Source organism: Cryptomeria japonica, chromosome 11 (genome assembly GCF_030272615.1).
Source record: "Cryptomeria japonica chromosome 11, Sugi_1.0, whole genome shotgun sequence".
NCBI lineage: Eukaryota > Viridiplantae > Streptophyta > Pinopsida > Cupressales > Cupressaceae > Cryptomeria > Cryptomeria japonica.
In genome coordinates this window covers 180,599,779-180,620,489 of record NC_081415.1, presented here as the reverse complement: position 1 = coordinate 180,620,489, position 20,711 = coordinate 180,599,779, and the positions used below count along the sequence as shown (strand labels likewise).

Here is a 20,711-nt window from a genome sequence, read left to right as displayed (position 1 = left end):
CAAAACACAAGAGAAATGAAGATGACGAAACAAGCTTAGGAGTATAAACGACATAAAGAAAGGAGAAAGAAAGAGGAGTTAACAAATGAAGTGAACAAGGTCAATAAGATATGAGAGGAGGGGGAAAAGGGAGAGGAGAGGAAGGAAAAAGTCTGGTCCAAAGGAATTGATATTAAACACATGGTGCTTTAGATTGTTCTTCATTGGTCTGCTTGATCATTATGTTGGCAGTTGGATAGTAATGTCAACAAAGTCTATTAACTTCTCGTTATGTGTTGATTATATAATGTTATGTGGTTGTTTATGACATTGCATTAAATGAAAGTATGATTAGTGTGTCTGTTGCACATAAAGTGTAATTGCTAGGGGAGAAGAATTGATAGTGGAACATCCTAATTTCTAGCCTCTCAAAATCGTTTGTGGGTATTTCAAATCACTCTCAATTTTGTACAACAACTTGTCAAGCCCCCTACTTATAATTAAGGTTTTAGGTCCACATACTCAAATATGATGCCACATCAACATGCTTTTTGTTGAGGTGTCCAAAATGTCCCCCCCCCCCAAAAAAGTTAGACCAACAGTTGTGCACTAAGTCATTTTTTATTGGTGCATTGATGCGGTATCACATACATGATAGTTTTTTAGATCGAAGGAATACTTTTTGAGGATAAGTTGAGTATCATATGATTATTTAAGTACTCCACCAAGATGCGAATTTTGATCAACCCCTATACCCACTATAGAACCCTACTTCATTGTCAGAACCTCTCTCCTAATATAAAATCAACCAAGTCTCAATTTCATACTTCCAAACAAGATGATTTTTATCACAATAATTAAATTGAAGCAAGCACATAGCCCATAAACCTAAAAATCTTAAAGGATGACATTCAGAAAATAAAACAACTAATAAAAACACAAAGAATTATATTTACTTTAAGAAAAATAAATAGAACATAAAAATGCAGTGATATGTTTTGCAAATATTTTTTTCTATGAATTCATCATTGAATCCTTAGAAGGATAATAAGACTGCCAAAGGACACAGTTTGGTTTAATGACAAAGTCCATGTTGTAGGCACTTAGATAATCATGAATTCAAATCTTCTACAAAACAAAAAATGATAATAAGAAAAAAAAAATTCAACAAATGAACAGTTACTTGACAGATAAAGGAGGTCAGTTGCCGTTCCTTTCTGAATGCTAAAGAATAATTCCCATTTATAGTAAAAGGGGCAGAACATAGAGAAGAATAGAAGAGTCATCTGAGTAGAAGGATGAATAAAGATGAACAATTTCCTCAATTCTGCATCCTAGACAACTAAGAAAGCAATAAATTGTTCACTGAGGCCCCACACTTTGCAGCCAATAAGTCTCATGAACTCTGTTTTTTCTAACTTACAAATGACACTTTCTCCATAATTGTTAGTGATGCAAAAGATTGATATGCTTGCAAGTTCTATTTGCAATGCTAAAGCAAACTTTGAGAAAATAATTCATCAATTTTATCCTTGATGTGGTTTGCAACATATTTCTTTGTATTTTGCTACAAACCGATTTGGTTTTGTTACAAAGTTTACATTTCTTCTTCCTCCATAGAGAAATCAGGCTCTGTGGGTTTTTTCAAAATACCTCCTTTGTCACCCATAGCCCCACTTACTGGATTTCTAAGTTTATCAGCTCCTTTCCTAGTATTCCCAGCAAAGCGTGCTACATACATGGTAGCCCCAAGAGAAGAAACAGAAGCACCATTTGTTGATGGCTTGGCTTCTGGCATGTCTTTATTCTCTTTAACGTGAACCTCCACAAATTTCCGTTTCTTAAACCGCCTCCAAGCTGCTTGAATGAAGCATGCTGCCCATGTCCTCCATTGATGTGAATAAAATCGAAATGTATGTTGCAGTTGTCTACTGTGCAAACACCGGAACTGACTTGCCACAAACTTCAGATCTTCAGCTCTCAAAGCAAATGCTTCTACCTCAACCAAAGCCTTAACAGTCCTTGTGGAGGATGCAAGAATCATACCAGGTTTTGGATCCAAAGCCCAGGTCAAAAGTTCTTCTCCACAAAAGTCTCCCGGGCCAATGATGGTTGAATTGAAGAAACCAGTGCGTCCTCCATTTGTTGTATAACTTTCCAAATGTCCACGGATAATGAACAACATTTCATTTACTGGATCTCCTTCTCTTACCAGGAAGGTACCTTGCGTGCTCAGAGCAGGTTTCAACCGTTCACAGATGGCATCCAGCATCCTTTCATCCATTTGGTCAAAGAGAGGCACCTACAAGATCCAAATGGCATTTTAGCCTGTGCGTTGTTCTAAAAATAGAGTTCTTTAGAATTAAACAATTAGTAACAAAACTCAATCTGAAATGTTATCCATTTTCAACTAGTGCTGATGGAACATGCAAAGAATATGCTTGATGATATTTAATATTTCAAGAAAATAACAGTCTGAAGTATCATTCATTTTCAGTTATTGCTGATGGAACTAGCAAGGTATGTGATTAATGATGGATATTGTTGAACCAGAGGCCAGAAATCTATGCATACTGCCACCAATATATTATTCTCATAGAAATCCCCTCAGGCTTTACCCAATCCTCTTTAAAATAACATGGAAATTCACGAAATTTTGAAAATTTATTCTTACTCTTCGCACAAGATCCAAACATAAGTGACGTTTTATGTCTCGGCGAAGGTCCATGGGCAAATTGTTAAGCAGGGATTCTTCGTTAACTCCCCTAGTTGCCATCCATTTGTATTGATCATACCGCCGAACACACTCCCGCAGCTCTGGAGGAAGCTGTCGGTGTTCCATCCATTCTTCAGTGTCAGTCCGCTTAATTCTCCATTCTTCTAACCTTACCGTCATAGATTGCAGGTAGGTCTGCCAAAAACAAACACTAATCCATTATTCCATAAGCATTGAAACATAGTTGAAGTCATCTCAAAATGCAAATGTGTTTGACTTTGCAATCACATGTTACAGCTGAAGAAAATCCAAATATAGTACCGGAAAATACCATGAGAAGCTAAGCAGAAAGAGTTTTGACAGTATGAGATAAAAAGCAAGTGTTGAATCCTTTTAAAGAAGATTAGAAATGGATAGGAAGGATGGCAAATTATCTATAATTCTAGTACAATTGTTTTTTATGAAAATAACGGATCCTACAGAGAAACCCAAAACATCAAAAACTCTATGCAGGTCATGCCAGAAAACCCACACACGGCTATATATTTAGAATGTTATCAGAGAATATATGCATTACTTTTAGCGAAAAATGGAGAAAATACACATCAGAACGTAGGATATTGTACATCAATCAAAGAAAGTACCCTCTCTTTATGCATTCTATCATTTGTAGGAGGATGGGTGAAAACTCGCATATAAGAAGTACAACCAAATTGTACCTAGAATGATGAGGTATAAAGCATATACCAAATAGAAATGGTGTAGGATAGTGTACATCGATTGAAGAAAATAAAATACACCATTAAAATTCTATTATGTTTAAGAGGATGTGTGAGAACTAACATATAAAAAGTACAATATAAGTGTACCTAGAATGATGAGGTTAAAAGGCTTATACTAAATAAAGAGCTTTTGATAAAGCAGCAAAAAAATGCTTGTTGGCCTGTGGTATAGTTGCAATATAGGGCACTTATTGTGACAATAACCCAGGCTCAATACGTAGCTGATATGCCATTTATGATAATGTATGTGTGTGTAAAATGTTAAGAGGAGTTGAGTTTTATAGTTTAGTGATTGGTGGTGTAGAAAAGTTAATTTCTCAGTTAAGGAATGCTGTATTGTGGCAGAGAGGCATGGTACCTATAATTAACAGGTAATTAACAGGTAATTAACAGGTAATTAACCTGGCGGACCAAATGTCCAAAAATATAAGGGACCACAAGCTTATTGTTAAAAAAAATATCATATCTGTGAACATAATAATAATGTCGACAAACTAGTCTGTATATCCAAAACTGAGACATGCCAAAGCATGCACAATTAAGAAGCACTTAAAGTCACATTACTCGTGTTTGTCAACACTTAAACAAGCCTGAAGAGAAAAAATATGATCCCCGCATGGAAAGAGCACTGCAAATAACTTAGAAATATAGAAATTTTCACTAAGACAAGATGCATTCCATTCCATGAGAAATTACTCACTAGATAACACAATGAGCAAGAAAATGTGTATTAAATGGGACTCTCTGCCACACAGATTTTTCAATTTAAACTTTGATAGTTTGTCAAAGATGTAATGATAGAATTGTTGAGGCAAAATGCCTACCAGAATGGAATTTTCCTAGCCACATCATCTAGCTATCTTTTAAGAGGAAGGAATAATGATGCAGAAGCAATCAGGCTTGTTGAAAGTTTAAAGCTGACTAGTTCTCAAGGGCATATGCATTTACTTGTAACTAATGCAATGACGGATCGACATCCAATTGGATGTTTGAGATCCTTAGTAAGGAAGCCAAGGATCTTCAGCCTAAATTCATTTCTATCCCATTTCAAAATTGCTAAAGAGATTTCAATAGAGCTGCTCACTATTTGGAAAATAAGCTTCAAATTAGACAAAAATGGTTTGGTTTGGAGGCCGCATTCTAAACAAGAACATTGAGCAAGCACATGTGAATAAGGCTAAGGTTAAAAGAGCCTTCGGGTGTAGATCAGACCATTTATTTCATATCGAATCTTTATTCACCGATTGAAGAAATTTCCATCAATTTGGAGAGTGGCAGTACAATGCATGGTAGTTGATATCAACAATCATCATGTTTAAGGCATATTGTCTGCAGGGATGAAATAGTGTCTACAATCTTCTCATCATCTCTATTTCATTTGTTGTTCTCCTACTCTATTCCACACCTTTATCGTCTACCTGTAATATTCAGTTGGGATTTATTTCCCCATATGTAGTTGCAGTAGTGCTGTAGTGGGTTATAGAGATCATGGCAGGATGCAGTGTGAACAAAAACTTGTGAGATACAGGCCAAGGCAAGACTGGGACATTAACTAAGCAAGATTCCCCACAAAAAGTTGGCCCAATTGGTGAGAGTTACAGAAATATGATACTGGATATTGGATAGAGTCTCGAGGGCTGATGAGTACTCATCCTAGGCTGAGTTGCAGGTGGAAAAGTTATGCAGTGCTCCATATTTGTAGGAGATTATAGCCTTGAGGGTTGTAATGTCCCCTCTTAAAATTAAACCATCAAAATCAATTTCATAATTCCATTTCAGATTACATCGAATTAAATTTGAAGATCAAATATTCAAAAATATTAATAGGGAAAATGCAAGGTGAAATTAAGAATTGAGAATCCTTAAAAAGACAAAGAAGAAATAGGCACAGAAGTTAAAGAAGAATTAAATGAATAAGATTAATCGTAGCATTCAAAGGAAGGAAAGACGAATACTAGAGGAGTCGACAGTGAAGTAAAGTTAAGGGATTCAAATAAAAAAGGGTTCATAGTTGAAGGAGTTGCCACATCCAACAAGAGTTAAATGAAATTTTAATTAAATTTTATTTTTAATATTAATCAAAAGGCATTTGAAGAGTTATGACTTTTGGATAAAAAATCTAAGAGAGGCCAAGCAAGGAGGAGCTACATTGAGAAAACATTTTATTACCTAGTTTCTATTCCTTGTCGATCATGGTACTTTAGTTCTATTAACTTGAGGATGAAAACCCTCTATATGATAACCACCCTATATTTTTTTGAAAATTTTAACTGAAATAAACAGTAATGCAATGTCCTTATCACTTTTTGATCACCCAATTCTCGAGATGGCAAGGTGAGAGCATACGTTGTATAGGACCACACCAACTATCTAGAATACAGCAACTTGAAAGAAAATGCAACTTAGTGCCAATGCCTTCCAAACTTTATTTCTTTAGTGGAAGTAGTAATTCATCGTGGGTGGGCCCCTACTATTCTAAGGTGTCGTTGGAGAAAAAGAAAGTATGAAAAACCAAACTTTGTGAACAGGGGAATGGGGTGACATAGGAATAACATACTATTCCCTTTAGTGATAGATTAATTCCTTCTAGTAATCGATTAATCTTTCCTTCGACTCGAATAGCTCAGGGTGATTGGGGCTCGGGCCTGTGTGCATACAAGAAATGAAAGAAAGAACTTCAATGCTTATTCAACACATTGTGCAATTACAATGAGTACTTACACTTCTTGCTTGTTCAACAGAGTATGCGATTATACAACACAATCACTTCCACTTATTCTGTGGTGAGTGAAATTACAACAGCCATAGCAATTCCACTTATTCAGTGGGGTGAGCAAATACAACACTTCCACTTATTTAGTGGAGTGAGAAAATGTTAGTGAAACTAGGTTTTCTAAACTCTATTACACTTAAGCTAAACTTAGGAGTGCTTTTCCTATTCTTAGCTTTTGTTTTATTTAGCTTTAGCTTTCCTTTATAAGGATTCATTGTAACATTATTGATCATTCAATTATTCCATAATCAATATGATTCATGTTTCCAAATCGCTCATCTTTTAGCCTCTGTAGCTATTTTATTTTCTCTCACTTTGTGACAAGTGTTTGATTTATAGGTGATCTTTGGGAGCTATGGGGTTGAGGGATCAACTCAAACATGGTATCAAAGCTCTAGATCTGCAATTCCCTATTCATGTTTTGATAGATTTGGATTTGGATTTTTTTAAAGAATCTCGTGGAGTCAAATGAATTTCTCACTTGCATTCAGATGGGTCAAAAACCCTTAAGATCCGCTATACAAACATCAAAATCTAAAAGTTGAAAATTTTGAAAAAAAATTGTATGGGCATGAGATCCAAGACAATGTCATGCCCCCTACATCTACAATTTTTTGAGGAGTTTCTACTTTGGGCGTGATCTACATCTACTTTGCATGTTTTGACTCATCTCAAAGGCTTCCTGTATTGCGTACTTTTATTCCCTCTTTGCTATGCTTCTCTTCAGATCTGTGGTTGTTTATTGTTTTAGGGGGGTCATTCATTTTCCTGCAATTTTTTTCTAGTCTTGCATTGTTTAAATTTTGTGGGATCAACTCTTTCTACTCAGTTCTCATGCCTACCCCATCAATTCGTTGGTGACAATACCAGTTCTCAGCCTCTTCCTTGTCAAAGGCAGCTTGTTGCATGCCATTTTTTCTTGTTCGATGGCTTGGAGTATTTTCATGCAGCAGCGAATTCTTTTTGGCTTCAACAGTTTTTCCACATGGCAAGTCGACTTTTTCTCCCAACATCCACATCTTTTCTGTGGGGTCAATTAATTTTTTTGGGCAACTTGTGTTCACATCAATGGCTATTTTTTTGGTGTTCCACCATGCATGGCATGCTCTTTGCAAGTTGATTGGTAGTTTCCATTGGATTTTTTTGGCAGATTTGATATCCATGGTTGGTTCAGCGTTGACTCTACCTTTGGCCAAAAAAAATAGCTTTCTTCATGCTAAGATATCTTTTTCAATGGGTTGATTTGGTGGCAGTCCTCCTTAGGTCATTTTTCTATACACCCTTGGTGGCCTATTTTTTGTTGTATGCAGGGACTTTTTGATTTCATTGCATGGTTAACCTCTATATTGCCCTTGGTCGTTGACCTGCTCATTTGATAATGTTTTACTAGTGGCTTGTTTTTTTTCATCAACTTGTGTACCAATTTCATTTACCTGCGATTTGGTTTATGCGCTTCTTATTGGGTTGTTGTTATTTGCTATACTTCATCCCTCTTCTGGTGGCTACTTGTACAGATGAACTACATGCATTGAGGAGACCTAAGTTTGGTGTCATCGTTGTGCCTTTTTTCGAGCATTATTTGTTTGGGTTTGCTGCAGCCATTATAGGAAGAGGCCAATTTTCTTTTCTTAGTGGTGTCAAAATTCTTTTGGAGGAGTGAATCAAATTTCTTACAGCACTTTCGTTCTCCAATTTGGTGGATGATTTCTTGTTTGGCGGTATGCTATTTCCAACAGCCTTTGTTTCTAGACCCAACAAGCTCTTTCCAGATGCACGCCAACTTTTCACATGCACGATGGCATTTTTGGCAACATCTCTACCTCTCAACGACCATTTGTATTTAGATGCTATGAATTGAAGCAAGATTTTTGGACGACAATTTTGTGGTGGGATTCTTTTGTCTTCGGCAATTTCTTGTTTGTTCAACCTCTTTGAATTTCCTAATTGACATGCATGCATCTTAGATTTTGCAGACTAGGAGTGTCTTTGTTATCAACGAGTGTGTGCAGTCTTTAGTACTCAACAACGACTCCTCCAACCACTCAGTAGCCCCGACACTTGTGCCCATTATTTTCCTTGATGGCTATTTTTGGTCATTTCCAACTTCACGACTTTTTATTGGAGATGTTGATTTTGCATGTGTAGTTGGCCGATTTTATAGTATTTGTTTTGCATGTGGGCGACTTGGCGATTTGGCACTTTTCCACAACCTATGACTTTTTCTTGACCACAAGGACATTTTTCATCCAATTTTGGCTTTCTTCCGATGAGGTGGTCATTTTGCATCTGATATATCTTTGGCCCCTAAACCTCTTCATCTTGCTTTGAGGGGGTCTTCTTTTCTTTCGACCATAACTTGGGCATATGGTGTCACCTTTTTGCAAGTCATATATCGTCGAAAATCTATTTCTAAGCACTTTTTAATAGTGTAGATAATTTTATCCTTTTTTTTTTTCATTAAATTTATTATCCGTCAAAGTCAAATTTGCTATTTTCACTCCCAAGCTAGTATATTTTTTCCATTTCCTCCATTTTTTGCAATTCTTGCAGTGTTGGGAAGGTCTCAAGAATCTCTTCACAACTATCCATACACTTTTTCCAGATTTTGCTCCAGGTGCTGTTTATTCATTTTTTTGTGTTTTCACATTTGGATGATTAATTGGTCATTTTGGCTCTTGGAAACCTTCTTTTTGCATTGGATGACTTCAATAGGGTTTTTCCACTTGTATTTCTAGCATTTTGTCCTATTTGGGCATTTTGAGCATCTTTTGCATGCACTTCTATGTTTTTAGATGCATTGAGATAAAGTGTCACTCTTGTATATCTTTTTGGGGATTTTCCATATTCTATTATGCCTTATTTTGTACATGCACTATATTATAAAATGCCATGGGGGGGTTGTGTAATATCCCTTGGCTAATCTGACCCTGTTTTGCTTATATGAACACCAAGGAATATTGTCAAACATTTGGCATACAACGTTTGAAGCCGCTGTAGTGAATTCTTTATTTGTCTTCTTTGGGTTTGTAGGCTGCAAATGAAGTTATGGAAAGCTTCTAACAATGCAAAGTTGTTATAGAAATGATATACTAGCTGTTTTAGACCTTTCCACACATATGTAATGACTGAAATTAACTAGTACAGCTAGTTGACATTAAGACAAACACTTGTCATGCATCCCAAAGTACACCTACAGCCATTAGGCATTTAAGCAAACAATTGGCATGAAAGCTAAATGGCTGATCAATGTTGAATGTGGAATATGCAAATTATATCTCCACTAAACATATGCAACCTCCAAATATTTCATGATATAATCTTAATAGAAAATGATGCAATGAAGTAATGATTTTCTAATACAATGACCATAGATAGAAAACCTGGTATTTCAATGGCTGCCTTGATATATTGGTTTGATTCTCCTCATATGCAAATCCCTTGTCACATATATATAGCTGTTCAACCTCTCTAAATCCCCTTCTATAGAACTCCAACTACTGTAGCGCACTGTTCATGTGCACTGTTCACGGCACTGTAGTGCACTATTCACGGCACTGTTCATGCGCACTGTTCACGACACTGTTCACGCGTACTTTTCACGGCACTATTCACGCGCACTGTTCATGCGCACTGTAGCAGCAAGAACAAACTTGCAATCTGCTCTTAAAACCTTGAATAATTTGTTGATAATCTCTCCCAACAAGAATGATATAACTCCATGTGCCAAAGAAGGATGATTCACAACCAACTATAAATGTTCTTCAACAATAAACTTCAAACCCTTGTAGAAAACTTCACCAATTTGCACAAATAAAAGAACTGAAGTATTCTTTCCCACAACTGCAATAATTCAGGTGTTATTTCACACCTTCAAAATTGCTATCAATAGGAAGTTTTCGTTTCCTATGATCAAAGAAGAAAATTGCGAAAGCCCTAGGCTCCACAATAAAAATCAATCAAAATACTATTCATCAACTGGATGCCGAGAATGAACTCTTGCCTTTCCTTTTATTCTTTCCTTAAGAGAGCTCAAACACCTTCCTAGCCAATGTGGGATAAAAGATTTATTCCCACATTAAATTATTCACTTAATGCACTTTATTATATTAAAGTGACTTTATTATTATAAAGTTACTTTAGAACTTTATAATAATATTAAAATATTAAATAAATCACTTAAGTCACTTAAACTTTAATATCTCTTGATGTACTTGTCTGATTGCTAAGCCGTCTGAGCCAGGAGTCGACTCTCCCTATTCTCCATGTGATTGGATGCCTGTCTAAAAATAGAAACCCTGAATAGTGACTTACTATAAATAGTAAGTATGTGGAACTGAGTCTAGAAATAGTTGCAAAGGCCCAATCAAGGTTGACACTGCCAATAAGCTCTCCTCAGGTGTCTTTCTATTAATAGGAACCCTGACTCTCCCAAAATAGTAACTTACTATAAATAGTAAGTGTGCCAATCTGAGTCAAAAAACCTGTGCAAAGGCCAAAACCTGAATCCAGTTGAAGAGTAATGTCTCAAATCACCAAGTAACTGCCACACGAGGCCCTCTATCAATAATTATTAGCCTACGAGGGTCAAATGATAGGCTAATTCTTACAAACTCTGATGCTCGCAAAATGGGGACATTACATGTGTAGTGCCATTTTTTTGCCATCACACCTTTGTCCAGTGAGCATCCCTCCACGATGACATAGAATCCTACTAATTCTTGTCCCATGCATATGTCCTTTGGTTGCAAACCCTTTTTCAATTGTAGGTACTTTCAAATGCACATTCAGATGTTTGTTCTCCTTCATACGCTACTTGGTGACACAGTTTCAATAGACCTATTGTGCCTCTTCCTTGTCAACATTATGGGGGGGTTTCTACCGTTGGGGCTAATGCTTCCTTGGTTTCGCTTTGGAGTGAGCTACGCATACAACATTTGTTCCTATGTACTAGCTAAATGCAATGGTTGCATTTCGGTGAGATGGAGCATTACCATATAGAGCATGTGAAACACAGTTTCAATAGACCTATTGTGCCTCTTCCTTGTCAACATTATGGGGGGGTTTCTACCGTTGGTTCTAATGCTTCCTTGGTTTCTCTTTGGAGTGATCTACGCATATAATATTTGTTCCTATGTACTAGCTAAATGCAATGGTTGTATTTCGATGAGATGTCTATATGGAACATTACCATATAGACACTCTTGCATTCCAGTTTTGTGGAGGTAACCTATTCTTAACTAATCAGTGTTCTTCAAACTATTGGCACCTATATTTTTTGACTAGCAATTTACTCTTGCATGGTTGAATAGTGTCATTGGGTTTACTTGTGCAAATTCATGTGCCATCTATATCTTCAACTACTAGATGTGTGCCTTTGTTTGCCATTTGTTCATTTTTGTTGAAGTGTCATTGGGAGCACTCGTGCTGATTCTTGTCTTCTTGATCGTGATCATCAACTTGGTTTTAGAGGATGTTCTTCATTCAACACTATAGCAGTTAGCATTCGAGAGTTGTTTGTAGCTTCTTCACGCTTCATTGATATTCTTCATGTTCCTATTCTTTTTGGACATTGTTTTGGAGGCTTCTTAGTCCTTCATTCATTTTTCTCTTTTTTGGAGAGGATTTTTTCCCCATTGGGTTTTTCTCCTTTTCTTTGATCATGAGAGATTTTCCCTTTTGTACATGGGTACCTCCCTCATCAGGCCTTTCGTTGCAAGGACCCATCCTTTGCATTTAGATTTTTTTAGCTACTCCCTAAGTTGTACTTAAGGGGGTGTGTTAGAGAAATTAGGTTTTCTATACTCTATTACACTTAAGCTAAACTTAGGAGTGCCTTTCCTATTCTTAGGTTTTGCTTTATTTAGTTTTAGATTTCCTTTATAATGATTCATTGTAACATTATTATTCATTCAATTGTTGCATAATCAATATGATTCATGTTTTTGGATCAATTATCTTTTGGCCTCCATAGCTATTTTATTTTCTCACTTTGTGATAGGTGTTTGATTGCAAATGATCTTTGGGAGTTGTGGGGTTGAGGGATCAACCCCAATAGAAAATATTATGCTTCCATTTATTTAGTGGGGGGGGGGGGGGCAAATACAACACTTCCACTTATTCAATGGGATGAGCAATACATTAAAATGCAAGGAAGAAACCATTGGCAATAATACCCTCCAGGGTATTACAAAATCTAGTGCATAACAAACATCATATAGAAATGGTTAACTATTGTATATGCTGATATAAAATGTTGATCATGTTGGCAACAATGCAGAAAACTGAGGGGGGTGGTGAATCAATTTTCTCAAAATCTTAACTCAACTTAACCACAAATTCAAATCTGATATTTAACAGTGAAAGCACAAATCAACACCACATCAATGACACACTTAACACCAAGATTTTTGACATGGAAAACCCGGTTAAGGGAAAAACCATGGTGGGAACCTACCCACAATGAGATAATACCCTATTAGGAGTAAGTGAAATATTACAATGGGGAATGCACATGCATTCAGGCACACTGCCTAGAACTCACTGCTCAAATCACAAAACAAGAAGGGCTACAACTCTGAGGAAGGCTCACTGCCTTACAAGAAGACGCATTGTCTTACAAAAACATTCAGATTACATCCAGAAGATCATGAACTGATAAAATAGCATCTCCTCATGCCTAGTTATAGTTTCGGTTAAGCACATAACATCTCCCACTCTTCTTCTTCACACTATTGCTCTGCTACCAAATGATTATTACATTATTTGCACAGAAATACCTCTCTCACATGATTACAATGCTTATTTATACATATCATCAACCTATCTTTCAAGGTCAGCTCAACACATCACAAATTACAAAGATACAATCATACACACTACAATATTACATGCAGACCAAAACAATGTCAGCTAAGACATGGCATGGACCTAAACAACCACCATGAACATGAAGCACATCAAAGAATTACACCTCGAACATCCGCAACACACTACAATCATCATGTCAGCCAAGAACATGAAGAACACCACCAGATCAAGAAAATAATCCATAAAGTGCTCACCGATCAATGTGGACCACCAACACGTATAGCACATGATCTAGGAGCATCCACAAGTAACATGAATCACACCGCAACAACCGCATCAACTCAAATCACTAGAATCATCATCATCTCTCTATCGAAGCTCAAGAACACTCACAAAACTGACTGTCAAATAGAAAGATTCACTTGTAGACCTCCAAATCCTAAACCACTCGAGCTAAGGACACACATTAATGTCCCAAATACATTCCACACATCCACAGATAAAGATATTGCAATCACAGATCTCTGCAGATCAAAATACTAAATACTATCATCACCGAGCAACTAAAAAACCAACCGCAATACCGGATCTCATAGCTTGATCAAATCTTCATGCGGACAACTGAAACTTTAGTTGATTCAACTAAAGATACTTATCTCAAAACCCTTTAATCCACAACAGCTCATGTCCAACACACTGGCCAAACCAACTCAATCTGACTGCAACACTGGAACACACAGAGGAATATGTTGACATCAATGACAACACATCACTCAACAAACTTCTCAACAATATCCAACAAATCATAAATAATGGCTACTTCAACAACCTAAAAGTGAACCAAATTGCATAGATAAACAAGTATACAAAAGTCCAACATGAAGTATACCTCTGAAAGATGAAACAAAGCATAATATAGGTCTGATGGCACTCTATTGCTGCTATCTAACTATCATAAAAAAATTGAACACAAACACTAAGAGCACACAAAAAATTGTTGATAATTGAAATTTGACTGTTTGAAAAATTGTAGGATCCTCCAAAACTAGAATTTGCATTGTAACTCCTCAACATCCCAAACCCATCTCAAACATCCCGAAACTTTATACATGAAATATAACTTAAAGTATACTTAAATGTTTATTTCATGTATGGCCTGCCAATATCGTGTGGCCCCTTAATGTCCATGCCGATACCACAAGTCCAATTCAAAATGGACAGGACTATACTCCAAGAAGCTAGGTGCCACCAAACAACCTGAAAAATTCCAAAAAGGCAACGCATCAACCAAAGAAACCACACACCTTCATCACAGTCATAGCTCAACATATAGTACAATCTACATGTAACTCCAATCTACCCTTCTAAGATTGTACGACTTGCAGAAAGATCATTAAAAAAAACTAAATAGTAGGAGAAATGAAGTAAAATGCAAAGGCATGAAACTCCCAAAATGGTACGACCGACAACAATTCTCCAAAATCGTTGAGCAACACTTCAAAACATAAACAATATCAACAATCCTAAAATATGAAATCAAACTATGTACTAGAAAAATTTCACTTCGTAGCTCACTATTGATTGCTAGGTGAAATCACTCTAACGAACTAGGGGATTTTCATCCCCAAAACCAATATTTTGTGAGTATTTTTGTTCTCAAGAAAATGGAAGAAGAACACCGATTCTCTTTGCAATAGAAACAAATTTGATAACATGGAAAACCTCAAAAATGAGCTCTTAAAGAACCCCTTTTGTCGAACATTCCCTGTAGGCAAAACTTAAAGCACTTTTTCATAAATAATTATACCTTAGTTGCCTTCTTAATATTTCCTCCTTAAGACAAGTTATAATTAATTAATTAAATAAATAAATCATCCAAGTTGCAAAAAGCATCAAAATGTGACATATGAAATTCTAATCATAGCAATATGTCACTAAGAAATTAGGATGATGAACTGAAGCAACTTGGCAATATCAAAAAATAGCATGCTTTTCCAAGAAGTTTTGAGTTTCTGAAAGGTCGAAATTGCATTTTGAAAGCACCATGAGACTCAACAAGATTATGTGAACTCACTACCATAAACAACACCATTTCTTGAATAATCTTGTGCTCTCCAAGAACTTTGGAGTTCTCCCTTGCTCACCAATTAACACCATGCTTATGCTTCCTTTTTTTGGTAATCATGAGAACTTCTTCAAAGATAGTAAAATACTCGATACAATTCCTCGTCTTGCAACATTGATGATGTTTCATACTTATTGGTGAGCTGAAACTTGTAAGTTTAAACACCATACAAAGTTGATGCAATATAGAACAAGATCCATTATAAAATTTTCCTTAGCTAGTTTCAAAACATTGCATACCTTGACTTAACACCAAAAGTCATCCAAAGGGGATGTTTTTATGTATCATAACATCCCATGGGACAACTTCAACCTCATCAATTCTTTCTTCTTTATCAAGTGATCTTAAAAGAAGATTACCAGCAAGAATCTTATCATGGTTGATCTCGTGATTTTGCACATCACTAGGATTAGGTCTCTAGTCTTCATTTGAAGTTTCATGTGAATCAAGAAACTGTTCATGGGAGGAATCCCTTTTCATCTACATGAAATTAACAATATTTGGCGGTCCCTTAACTAAAACATAAGACACCACCCCATGACTAAGAACCACAAATAGATTCCATATCCTGTTATTGTCATCACCTATGTTACAAGAATCAGGAAGTGTCTTAGTATCCATAATAAAAACATGAAATATCAAAAGATGACTTTGCATCCATCTCAAAAAGTGGGTTATCAACAAGCTAAAAAAAATTCTAGCGTCTTGCTCAAACCAATCTTATTGTTGATCCAAACCTATACATGGTACTTCTGATTTCTTTGGTAAATGTTCTAAATCAAAATCATCTTGAAGGTTATCAAGATCTTCAATTACCTATTTGATTTCTTTAGCCCTTTCCTCATTCTCTTGTTTCCTAAATTGTTTTGCAGCATCAAGCTTATTTTTTGCTTCTAGAACTGTCATTTGAGCACTTTGTAATGAATGTTTTGTCATTTTATAAGTTGTACGGTACGGTCAGAGTCTTTCTTCCCAATCCTCATCCTCCATGCCACATGACTTGTATATGACCAAGACCAACACTTTGCTTTGATTTTGCTTGGCCATTGGCTCTCAAGTAGAGTGGACTACACAAATTATGGAAAATCTTGAACTCTGTTATCATTAGTTAGATGACATATTGATGAAGTGCACCCCTCTATCATTTGTGAATTACATCAGAATGGTGTACCTTGTCACTATCTTCTCATATATAAACATTTTTGTATTGATGGTAGTGTTTCTCATAGTGCTCTGGCCTCTACCCACTTCGTGAGGTATTCAGTGGCTACCACGATGTATTGGGACCTATGCATTTGGCTAACCTTCACAACCTGATGAAATCCAAGCCCCACCTCTCAGAGAGTTCCTATCGCTATGAGGGGAACAATGGCATGTAGTCTCTCTTCAATGGTTTGTTGGCTTGTTGGCAGGTATCGCATCCGTTTAACCATTCATGAGCATCTATGTGCACTGTTAGCCACCATAGCCTTGCCAGTAAGACTTTGCACACCGTGGCATCTGGTCCCATATGGCCACCAACCGAACCATCATGTTCTTCTTTCGACACTCCAGGTATCTCCTGCATGACACATCTCCGTAGCAGTTGGTCAGGACCCATCTTGTATAACAACCCATTTATGAGTTGGAAGGTTTTTCTCTTGAAAGCCAGTTTTCTCCTTTTGCTCGGTGGCATCTCCCTTGGGAAAGTAGAAGTGGATATGTACTCCCCAATGCTTCCATACCATGGCGAAAACGCAACAATTTGAAACAAATGGGCATTTGGGAAGTCCTCGTTCACCCTGTCAAGTGGCTCTCCAACTTGATTCATGACAATTGGTTAGCGATGACATGGTTCTTTCCTAGTCAGACAATAATGGTGAACATGCTCTTGCAATAAGAGAAGCTACCTACTCACCCATCCTTGTATGATTGGCTTGTTTACCAGGTACACGAGGACTCAATTGTCTACATAGAAAGTGAATGGCATCACAAGCAGGTAATGACAAAGAATACTAGGTGATCCAGTCCTTGTAAACCCACTTGTGCCAATGTAGCCCCAATTGCATAGTTGGAGGCATCCACATGCACATGGAACTCCTTGTTCCTGTCCAAGTACACTAAGATAGGTGCACTAACCAGTCTCACCTTAAGTTATCTGAAGGCTTTATCTTGCTCATCCCCACACGTGAATGGTTTTCCCTTGTCAATATATCCAGGGGGTAAAAAATTGGAGCAAAGTTCATTAGAAATCTCTGGTAGTAGCCAACATGCTTGAGGAAGGATTTCACCCCTATTACGTTCTTTGGTGCCTCCATCTGTATGATGATCCCTGCCTTGTCCATTTCGGTCGTCAATCCTGCCTTGCAAACTATGGCCAAGTAGCTTGCCTTGGGGAACCATAAATCTATACTTTTTCAGGTTCAGCACTAACATTGCCCTTCGACACCTCTCCACACATTCTTTAAGCGCAGTCAAGTGAATAAATTATCCACTTTATATCAAGCAGTCATCCAAGAATGCTTTGAAGTTTCCGACTAACATCTTATCAAAAATGTGTAAGATAATGCACTGGAAAGTAGCTGGGTGTTGCATAAGACGAATGGTATTCCGTTGTATGTGTAGACCCCCTCTTCTACTACAAATGTAGTCTTCAATTTGTCCTCCTCGATGATACTTATTTGGTTGTAACTAGAGAATTTGTCCATAAAGGAATATATGTCATAGCCCGCAACCTTATCTAGTATGGTATTGGTTAATGGAATCGAGAATGGATCTTTGATTGTTACTACATTTAAGCACCAAAATTTCACACATATCTTGATCTGGTTTGCCTCCTTGAGGGATATTACAATCCGCAAGACCTACTCACTCGTTTCTACCTTGAAAATCATACCCGCCTCTAGCATTTAATCAATTTCCTCGTGTACCTTGGTAGCATGATTCTTGTTCATCTTGTAGGGTCTCTTTTGTATGGTTGTGCACCCGATACGAGGGGGATTTCGTTTATGAAGAGTTCTGGTGGTATCCCCTTTAGGTCATTGTATGTCCAAGTGAAAGTGTCCTTATTTTCCATGAATATCTTGAATACAACTGCCTTTAGTACGGGGTCCCAACCATCACCAACCAAGATGACCTTTGGGTTATCTTCATTGCCAAGATATATCTTCTTTACACTCAACTCCTCATATCTTATTATCTTGTCTCATTCAAAGTGATGGAAGAGAATATCATCCACTCATGCCACTCCCTCCTTGTACTCTTTATACTTCGGGGGGGAATGTAACACCCTCGACACCTTGGTCACCTTCCTCAATCTACCCAATCTGCAACATGTTGCATTTGGGGTGGAAAACTTTGTAGTCTTCCATTTGCCAGTGGAATAGTCCATTCAAAGAGTTTGTCTCATCTTCAAAACAATCTTCTAGCTCGAGAACCCCTTCATTGTTAAGTTACATGCTTTTCCTTCATCCATTCTTGACTCCCCATCTTCAGACTCTGATCCGAAGGATGCTAGTTCCTAACCACCTGATTCCTCAGGTCGATGACGTACTTCCTCTCTTCCGTCTTGATTGAGAGTGTGTTCCGCTTCCAATTATGGTTCACCTTGGTAGTTATCAACCACTCCCTCTTGAGGAGTGCATAGTACGCCTTCTTCTACAATGGGATAACTATGAAGTCCAAGAAAAAGTATTGTCCCAATCATTACTTTTTGTGCCATGAGTGTTCCCAACGGCTTAATGCCATGTTGGTCAACACACACCATGTGGAATGTTGGCTGCCAAAGTGTTGGCTTTCCAAGGCATTTCCAAGTTTCCCCTTGCAATAGATTGACTCCCAAGCCTCCATTGCCAATGGTATTTGTTGGTTTCCTCCCCATTATTTCCATTTCAATGACGGTTAGCTTCCTCCCAATGCTCACAATTAGCAACATAGGATCAATGTCCTGGTTACCTTCATGTTATGGTTTAATTGTCCATTCCTCTTGCAGCTTACCTTATTTCTAGCCAACTATGTCTTCACAGGCTATATTAGTGATCACCATTTTTTTGTGACATAGTTTGTGTCTTCTAGAACACTTGGAGAAATTCTAACTCCCTTTTGTGATTCATTCTCTGCAAATTATGTTACATTTCTATCCACTGAAGAGGCAATTCCTTGTACTGAAAAAGTGTTGGCTGATGATTGAGTCATTCCTGATTTTTGCCTTTTCTATTGTGGTTCTTCACTAGAAATTTCCTTTCTCTTTATCTTCTTAGCTTGTGATGTCTCAACCATGTCTTTCCTTTTCTTGTGAACTTCTTGTCTACTTCTTTCTTCCTTAGTACTAATTTCATGTCATTCTTCATATGTTTCATCCTCAAAAGATTGTGATTCCAAGTCTCCCATCAAGTCATAGGTTAGAGGGATATTTCTTTCAACCTATTAACTTCTTGATCCATCCATCTCTATGTATATGGCATGACTGGTCTCATCAATAAATTTGAGTCTGCTATCTCCACTTCGAACCCATTAGGGGCAGGAAGAGGTTTACCCCTTTCTTCTTCAAAGTGGCATTGAACACAATTCCCATCATCTTCAACTTGATCCAGGACAAGGAACAACTGGCAAATTCGAACACATTCTCTACCTAATTTTAAATTCATCCATAGCATTTGCCCAATAATATTCAAGATGTACCTTGTGTCTATATTTCCTTCCACTTCTAATCTTGTGATAGGGATCAAAGTTTGTTCTTGATGCATAGGTCACAAGGGAGTAAAACTACAATTCTTCTTTGGATCCTTCAACTTCTTGATGTGAATGACATGTCTCAATTGAATTTCCAAGGGTGATTGGAAAAGCTATCATGTCCTTGCGCTTGTTCTTCTAAATCTTGTCATACATGGAAAATTGTCTTGTGACCTCTAGCAATATCATCTTGTTGGTTGGGAACCTTGGAAGCCTGTAGGGGGAGGAGGAGAATCCCTAATGTAGGTGAATTTGGGAGATTGAATAAAGCATGAACCACACCTCTTCACCAGCTCCTTAGCTTCTTGTGATAACCTCTTATGAGTGCCTCGTAGAATTCAGACAATGTACATTGAGAAGGCATCATTTACCCTTCTGAAATGAGTGGCATTGTCAAGATGCAATTGAGGGTAGCATTCATACACTTTGAATTGTCTCTCTCCATTCCCAATTGGTCCCTTACATGTCAATCGTCTATACCTATAACTTTTTGCCAGCATGCAGACTATGTATGAACTCATATATAATGATAGGGAATGTTCCAAGTTCCTCATTAATCTAGGTTATCATTGATTATCTTGGCCCAATTGATCATCTTCACCCTTGATGCTATCTCCTCGACAAAGTAGAACATCCATGGCTCAAAAATAGAAGCTTGAGGGCATCCCATTACTCTATTCAACAAGGTGACAAGATCTCCATTCCCTTCTTTGAAGTCAAACATAAAAAAGTCTCTTTGGTAATTTGGAATGATGTTTTCTTGGTTTTAACATCCATGTATTGTTGATGATCTCTGCACAAGAGTCAAGATCGTCATTG

General features: G+C 37.2%; 1 protein-coding gene across 2 annotated transcripts in view; it reads right to left on the bottom strand.

Annotated features, from left to right (window-relative positions):
• Positions 1-1,193: 1,193 nt before the first annotated feature.
• LOC131068113 (protein CNGC15b) overlaps positions 1,194-20,711 on the bottom strand; it is a 90,464-nt gene continuing 70,946 nt past the window's right edge. For both annotated transcript variants that reach the window (XM_058003294.2, XM_058003296.2), the window contains 2 exons: positions 2,654-2,890; positions 1,194-2,281 (listed from right to left, as the gene is read on the bottom strand). In XM_058003294.2, the coding sequence (XP_057859277.2) occupies positions 1,577-2,281; positions 2,654-2,890 (942 nt within the window). In that variant the 3' untranslated portion in view covers positions 1,194-1,576. The remainder of the gene's footprint in view (positions 2,282-2,653; positions 2,891-20,711) is intronic.